Here is an 8,507-nt window from a genome sequence, read left to right as displayed (position 1 = left end):
GAACCAACGGTTCTTGCATGAGGCCCATTGTGTGTTCCTCAGGAGTACACAGGTGTGTTGACTCAATGCCAAGGAAGAAAAATATCAGCAATGACCTTAGAAAAGAAACTGCTGCTGCCCTTCAATCTGGGAAGGCTCAGTGGGACTTTGCAAACTATTTGGAGTCCACCAAGAGAGAAAAATTATTCTTAAGCAGTAAACATTTACGACAGCCGCCTATCTTTCCAAGATTAGATGCTCCAACAAATCCACCCTACAGGTCAGACTGTGCACTGCTCAGAGAAATGAGCTGCAAGTCAGATTCTACATTCATCACTTCRCAGACTAAAGGTCATGCCTTGTTTGGAAAGGTTGCAAGAGAAAATCTCTTCTCTCTTAAAAACAATGCAGCAGCATGACAGGTTTGTAGAGTTTCACTTGAGTGATCCACAAGACTTCTGGGACAATGTCCTTTGGACCCATGAGACCAAAGGACAGATGTTTAACCATGATGCACAGCAGCAAGTCCAGCATTTCAGCACAAGTACTGAATGCCACGCTCTGCTCCTCTCCTACCTGATTTGCTTAAAAACTATGGTGGTCTAAAAACAAAAGCACTAAAAGCTTACAGTATTTATGTGTGTATAAAATCTAACCCAAAAAAATCATCCATAAATTTGGGGAATCGTATTTTATGGGAGTAAATTTTGATTGATTTTGTATATTCTTGGATAGGTCTTTAAAAGCTGAAAAATTCTGAGGACTGTATGAAATTAGGGACAGCACTTCAGATGGGGACCAGAGTTTTAGGCTTTTTAAGTAAAAAAAATGGAGATTGCATTAAACCCACATAAGTATGGTAATTATAATAAATCGGGTTTACTTCTAACTCTAATCAAAGTTAATTAGTTGGGTTGAATTAGGTTTGGATACAATGTCTTCGGGCTCAGGCTGGAACAGATTTTTTAGGCCTGATTCAAACCTTTCACTGGCATCTCTATGGTCTGGCTTATAGATTATTTCTGAAAATTTACAGACCATTTCACAAAACAACAGTTTTTTCTTTTTGTTCACAAGGCGGCCTAATTTTTACATTTATGTTAAATATTCCTGTTTGGACACATTATAGAACTGCAAAATAGCTAATTTCCTGATCACAATGTGATGTTACTTGTACAGAAAAGAAGAGTGGTGTTGTGAGACACCAGTTAAAGTAGATTAAACTGTAAAGCTCAGTTTCCTGTTCTGCAGATTTCAGTCAGTTTCACTGGAGAACAAATTCACTAAAGAGTTATAACTTTTCTTCTCTGACAGCGGCTGGTGACTCTAACTCAGCAGCATCTGACAGACCTTCTGCCTCATCAGATGGAGAGACTGATACTACTACTACTACTACTGCTACTACTACTACTACTACTACTACTACTACTACTACTACTACTACTGCTACTACTGCTACTACTACTACTGCTACTACTACTGATACTGCTACTACTACTACTGCTACTACTACTACTGCTACTACTACTACTGCTGCTGCTGCTGCTGCTACTACTGATACTGCTCCTTCTACTCTTACTACAGGCCCAAATACTCCTTTCATTGACAGTTCTACCACCATTTTTACCACAACTGTCAGTAGTACTTGGACTGATATAAATGCTGCTGTTGGGACTACACCTACACTTATTGGCAGTATTTTTACTGACAGTACTAGTACAGTTACAGAAAGTGATCCAGCTTTGTCTTTGAACACACTGAGTACTGACTTGAGCACTGGATCAGATACAGGTAGTAGTTCTACCACCACTGATCCATGGACTATCAGTGTTGCAGAAACAAGTACTACAGCTGATTCTACTACTGCTATTGATGCTTCTGTATTTGACACAGATAGTGATAGGACCCTCAGTATGTCCAAGACTGACAGTAGAACTTTAACTTATTTTACTCTTACAACTGATGCAGTCGACATTATCACATATGACACTGAAACTTTAGTTTTCACCGACAGCAGCAACACAGTCACTACTACAAAGGCACTTTTTGACTTCGGCAGTACTGCAGGATATTCAGAAGACAGTCTAAAGCTGCAGACTGGATCTATGTCCACAGCAGTTGTCTCTGCTCTCAGCACTATCAAAAGTGACTCCAGTGTCACCAGTAAAAGCCCAGCAATCCCAGGCAGCAGTAGTGACCTGGAAGTGTCTGTGACTGATTCAGTGACTGCCCCCTTTGGTTCTACTCCAGGCCCTGCGTTATCTGGGACACGTAATGCTGACTTGATGACCAGTATCATTCCATCTTCTGTTGAAGTAGTGCCATCAGCCAGAGTTCCAAAACCAGCATCTATCCCAGATCAGAGCCGAGCCAGTAACAAAGTTTTTTCTCCAGCAAGTCAGGAAGGAGATACTCGTCTCACAACAGGACCTGAGACAACTCTAGATGTTTCAGTTCCTCCTGCAGCTCCTCCAGATGAACAATTGAACATACCATCCCTGAATCTACCTCCTGCTGAAACCACAGCAGCTGTCCCATCCCCTGAGTCACCCCTGGAAAATATACCCTCTTCAAGTATTACTGCACAAGTGCAGGAGTCACAGACTAAAGATGCATCAATAGAATTAAACCTTCTGGATCCACCTTCTTCAGACAGTACTCCAGGTGAACCATCCTCTGTATCTTCTGTTGCATCAGTAGAACTTCCTCCTACAGAAGTTCCACTACAAATGTCACCAACTCAGGATATTTTCATTGAACTGCCTGTTCCTGAATTACCTTTTTCAGATGCACCCCCTTTTGATTCACTGCCTTTAAACCTGCCTCCAAAAGTGTCAACCTCTAGAACTTCAGACACTTTATTGGCTTTACCTCCTTCAGGTACACCTTTTCCTGATGCCACTCCAGAAATACCTTCTACAGATGCATTTTCTCCTGATTTACTACCTGCAGAAGTATCTCCATATGATGTACCTGATCCAGAAGCTCGCACTTTAAAAGTGCTATTCACAAGAACTCTGAATACTCCAACAAATGTACTTCCTCCTGATGCTTCCACACCAGCTCCTGAGACTCCTGAACAGTTTTTGTTGCCATCCTCTAGAGAAGGGGAAGGCGATTGGATGGCAAATAAAGTTTCTAAAAGCTTCAACCAATCTAGTCCTGTGAAGGCATTGGACTCCCAGCAGACAAGGAAACCTTCTGAAGAGGAATCGTTCGAAGGATCACAGTATGAAGAAAAAAAAGGCTCGAAACAAGAAAAAAAGGAAAAAGGTAAAACAAAAAAAGCATATTTCATTTAGAATAGGAGTAAACATAACGTAAAATGTGTTTTACATGTAAATAAATTTTGAAATTACAACTTAATTCCAAACTGAGCCAATGTGTAAAATGTAAATAAAAATAGATTGGCATTTCTACTGATCTGAAATCCATGTTTGATTCACAATGAAACATGGAGAGCATATCACATGTTGAAATTGTACTTTTGTAAAAAATGAAAAAAAAAAAAGAGTTAAAAATTACAGCTCATCTTTAAAAAGCTGAGCCAGGGTCAACAAAAGCCTACAAACATAAGTTGTAGAAATAAGAATCAGCTGAAGGAGATTGTTGTAAATAATTAGAAGTCAGTCAGAGCACTGAACATAAAGAGAGCCTTAAGGCTGCTTTATACTTCAAGTTACACATCTTGTTCCTCCTGCTGAGTGACAAAAAACTGCACAACTTGTCTGCTCTCCTGCTGCTCTCCCCTGGTGACAGCTTCATGTGTGTTGCCCCAGTCAGAACTCTGTGACCCGGATGTTGCATGTGATTAGTCAGGACTTTGTGAATGATTACTGAGGAGCAAGTGGTGGTCCAGTAGCAAGCCAGCTCCTCAGATCTGGAGTTCTGCTCCAGAGCTGGTCACAGTGCAGATCTTCCTTCTGTTATTTTGTTTAAAATGGTTTTTTTTGTCTGAAGCCAGTTGTTAAAAGAGCTAGAAGATCAGMTGGTTTGATCCTATTGGATGTGAGCATGCAGCTGATTCTCTTTCTTTTTTCCACCATCACCAACAAAAATAAAGTTTTTCCTCTGAGGATTTTAAACACAACACTGATTGTTGAGCAAAATAAATCTTAATATCCAGCCATCATTACTGTTGTTTCACTACTCAGCTGTGGGAGGGCAGAGGGAGGAAATATATAAATGTATGTCCTGAAGTCCATTTATACTCACTCCAGAAAAAGACATCAAATGTTTTGTCACTCGGCAGGGGGAACAAGACGTGCAACTCAAAGTGTAAAACAAGCTGCTTCAGAGAGGATGAATCTCACAGGACTGAAGATGGCCAGAGGTTCACCAGTCTGAGGAATGAGTCTACTGAGTGGAGGATTACAACCCCTGGCAAAAAGGGATCAGTGGCCTCAGAGGATGTTTATTCACTTGTTTAATTTTGTAGATAAAAGCAGATCACAGACACACAAAACTAAAGTCATTTCAAATGGCAACTTTATGGTTTTAAGAAACAAAGAAATCAAGAAAAAAATGTGGCAGTCAGTAACACTTTATTTTTTAGACCAAGCAGAGGGGAAAAATATGAAATCACTCAATTCTGAGGAGAAAATAATAAATTTTCATTCCCAAAACTAACACCTGCATCAAATTTGATCTGCTCATTAGTCTGCATCAAAAAAGGAATTATCACAACTTGAAGAGTTGTTGCACCAAGTGGACTGAAATGAATCATGGCTCCAACACCAGAGATGTCAATAGAAACAAAGGAGAGGATCATCAAACTCTTAAAGAGGCTAAATCATCACACAATGTTGCAAAATCTGTTGGATGTTCAGTCAGCTGTGTCTAAAATCTGGACCAAACACAAACAACACAGGAAGGTTGTTAAAGRCAAACATACTGATAGACCAAGAAAGACATCGAGTCAAGACAGAACACTTCAAGCAACATGTCTCCAAAACCGAAAATGCAACAAAACAAATGAAGGAATGGGAGGAAACTGGAGTCAACGTCTGTGACCAAACTGTAAGAAACTGCCTAAAGGAAATGGGATTTACACACAGAAAAACTAAACAAAAGCCAACATTAACACCTAAACATAAAAAACAAGGTTACAGTGGGCTGAGGAAAGTAATCATGGACTGTGGATGAAAGTTATCTTCAGTGGAGCCAGATAGATAAAGAGTGTTTGTCCCTCATTAAGTCCATGTCTCAGAGACTGCAGCTGTTAGAAAAGCAAGAGGCGGTTCATCTAAATACTAGTGATGTGTTGGAGTCTACTTTTGTTTGTTTTCCATGATTCTATCATTTTCTCCTCAGAATTGAGTGATTCCATATTTTTCCCCTCTGCTTGGTCTAAAAAAATAAASTGTTACTGACTGCCACATTTTTTCTTGATTTCTTTGTGTTTCTTAAAGCCAGAAAGTTGCCATTTGAAAAGACTTTARTTTTGTGTGTCTGTGATCTGCAAAATTAAACAACTGAATGAACATCCTCTGATGCAGCTGATTCCATCATTTTTGCCAGGGGTTGTAGTAAAGTAAAGATAAAATCTGTTTAAATTAGGGATGCAAGCAAAAAATCTGTTCATGAATAATTGTCAAATTATTCATGAATTGAAGTTAATTAGATTAAAAGATGGCACAATAAAATGTTAAAATTTAACAATGTGCTTCTTTTCAATATAAAATAGYCCAGGTTATGGAAGGACCATATTGAAACAAGAGAAAAGTCATTATGTCACACATGAATCAGGCCACCTTTTAACTTCATAAACACAAAACAAACAGTCATTTAGAGCTTTTGGACATATTTATGGCCAGTTTTGGTGGATGATCTTGTTAAAGCAAATTAGTCCAGTCAGCAAACTTTAAGGAGGGGTTCAGTGTAGTTAAAGTTATGTTTTTGGTGTTTTTCTCAGTAGTTAATGTATGACCTGTTACAGAAATCTATCAGATAATTCTCAGTTTGAAATATCAGACAAGTTCTGTTAGAAGACCAACTGAATTACTTAGACTGTGCCATTTTCAACAAATTTCACAATTAAGTCTTGGAGTTTTATGCAAACTCTGTTTTACAAAACATAACAGAGCTGTCAACACAGAGATCTATGACCATAAGATCATTTATACCATAGAACAAGTCAGCTGTGGTCTGTTAGCAGCAATGCTTTATGGGAAATGATATTGCAAAACAAAATGTGTGTGCAAGCAGGCAAATGGAATAATCTTTGTTTTAAGCAGTACTCTTGTTTTGGTTTTACATCACATTACTTTAGCATCAGATACCTCCGGAGTGGCAAAATGGTGTGGTGTCCATGCAAAACTGAAGTGGACTATCACTCACAATAATATGATTAGAAAATCAGCAGTGACCTTAGGGACAATGTGACCTGGTATTAAGTTAAGTATACCTATGGATCCCCCTATGCACAAATATGGTCACTACCCTCAAAGTGACTCCATTGTTGCCCACATGGACATTGATATTTTGGCCCCAGAAAAATATTCGAACCCTCAGATGGCACCCCTTCTAAGACACCACCCACAGAAGGTCAAGTAACCTGATCTAATGTTCGGTGTATAGGCACACAGTCAGAACTTAGCTTCCTTCAGCTTCAGAGCATAAGGAAGAAAATCCTCTCATTCTATGGGAAGAACTCCAACACTAAGGCACACAACTGGGGCCATGTGAATATTCCCATCCTCCAGAGAAGGAGAGGGTCCAGRCCTTCTTCAGGAGCTAGGTTCCTGAGCCTGAGCTGGACACAGAGACAAGCTCAAACTCGCCCATAAGTTCTTGTTCTTTTCAACCAGTTCTGTGACATTCCACATACAAAGTCAGTATATGATGTCAGGAGTGAGCACGCCTAGGGTCCTTCCCTCACCTGCTACCCAGCTCACACAGAACCTGACCGGGACTCTTCTTTGGAAAGGTGAGCTCCGTGGAGGTGTGCTTGTCTCAGCCGAGCCCCAAAAACTAAGGTTCAACCACAGGATTGAACACAGGCTGATCAGAGTAAAGAAATCTGTTTTCTGTCATTCTTGATTGAATCTTTGAATTGGTCCTTGAGGCCAGTTTGTCATGGGCTAACCTTGCAGGCAACATAACCCCCAGGATCATAGTGGTATTCATACCTCTTCACCAGATAAAAAATTTATTCATCAGGAAATTTTATCAGGCAAGTTTGTTTGTCTGGTCATGGTTTTYAGTGAAGAAGGTTTGATTAAATAACTGACAGATTAAATTATTGTCAGGCTAAAGTGGCTAAAGTCAGAATTAAATATGAAGACCACAGAACAATTAAACCTTTATTTACAGAGCTGCAGAGCTGGGAAGTTTATAATATTAAAAGTGTTTTGTGTCTGTTGATTCAGTCATTTTGGAAGAGAAGACARAAGACACATTTAAAGACGAAGAGACAAACAAAGAAGATAAAGGATTTGAAAAGAAAGGTATCTGTTGAAACAAACAAACAAACACTGTGGATCTGGAATGAGTTGTCTTTTTTCACTTACTGATTGAAAAATATTACTTTCAGTACAGTGGCAGATGTTGGTCTTTCAAGAAGGGGAAGCTGAATTTTAGCCTACATCATARAACGTGTTGGTTTATTTATATGTAAATTCTATCCTCCGTTCCTTTGGGTCACAGATCATTTTACAGCACTTCCAGTCAGCCAGCTCACTTTGTCATACCAGGACAGCTGAAAAGACCTGGTACTTTTCCCCACCTTTTGCACCAAATTACTTTGAGGAGTTGATCAGCCCTGCTGTTTAACTCTTAGTTTTTCTTCATAAGGAAGACTATCAAATGGCTTCACCAAAATCTGGTCCACAACATTCAAACTGTCTGCCATGTTTGCAGCTTGTTACTGGCGTGAGGCTAGTGTGCAGTGTGTCCGCCTGTGAGTGCTTTGTGACGGTAAAGGGGCTCAGCAGCACCCACTGGAAAGAAACTGTGATAGAAGTCAGAAAGAGTGATAGACATCAGAAAGAGTGACAGAAGTCAGAAAGAGTGAYAGAAGTCAGAAAGAGTGACAGAAGTCAGAAAGAGTGATAGACATCAGAAAGAGTGACAGAAGTCAGAAAGAGTGATAGACATCAGAAAGAGTGATAGAAATCAGACAGAGTCACAGAAGTCAGACAGAGTGATAGACGTCAGATAGAGTGACAGAAGTCAGACAGAGTGATAGAAGTCAGAAAGAGGGATAGACATCAGAAAGAGTGACAGAAGTCAGACAGAATGATAGAAGTCAGACAGAATGATAGAAGTCGGACAGAGTGATAGACGTCAGAAAGAGTGACAGAAGTCAGACAGAATGATAGAAGTCGGACAGAGTGATAGACGTCAGAAAGAGTGACAGAAGTCAGACAGAATGATAGAAGTCGGACAGAGTGATAGACGTCAGAAAGAGTGACAGAAGTCAGAAAGAGTGACAGATGTCAGACAGAGTGATAGACGTCAGAAAGAGTGACAGAAGTCAGAAAGAGTGACAGATGTCAGACAGAGTGATAGACGTCAGAAAGAGTGAC

The 8,507-nt window shown here is 39.8% G+C and overlaps 2 protein-coding genes across 3 annotated transcripts in view; both read left to right on the top strand.

Moving 5' to 3' along the window:
* The window catches only part of LOC106536551 (netrin-G2), a gene marked incomplete at its 3' end in the record, with an annotated part of 12,303 nt that extends 10,885 nt beyond the window's left edge, over window positions 1-1,418 (top strand). Inside the window, 1 exon segment of the mRNA XM_014033854.1 lies at window positions 1,294-1,418. Within this exon segment, the coding sequence (XP_013889308.1) occupies window positions 1,294-1,418 (125 nt within the window).
* A 79-nt stretch (window positions 1,419-1,497) lies between these two features.
* LOC106536550 (uncharacterized protein PB18E9.04c) overlaps window positions 1,498-8,507 on the top strand; it is a 21,767-nt gene continuing 14,757 nt past the window's right edge. For both annotated transcript variants that reach the window (XM_014033852.1, XM_014033851.1), the window contains exons 1-2: window positions 1,498-3,252; window positions 7,350-7,427. In XM_014033852.1, the coding sequence (XP_013889306.1) occupies window positions 1,893-3,252; window positions 7,350-7,427 (1,438 nt within the window). In that variant the 5' untranslated portion in view covers window positions 1,498-1,892. The remainder of the gene's footprint in view (window positions 3,253-7,349; window positions 7,428-8,507) is intronic.

This window comes from Austrofundulus limnaeus, unplaced genomic scaffold (assembly GCF_001266775.1).
Source record: "Austrofundulus limnaeus strain Quisiro unplaced genomic scaffold, Austrofundulus_limnaeus-1.0 Scaffold1872, whole genome shotgun sequence".
NCBI lineage: Eukaryota > Metazoa > Chordata > Actinopteri > Cyprinodontiformes > Rivulidae > Austrofundulus > Austrofundulus limnaeus.
The sequence above is the reverse complement of the archived record's forward strand: the minus strand, read 5'-3'. Positions and strand labels throughout refer to the sequence as shown.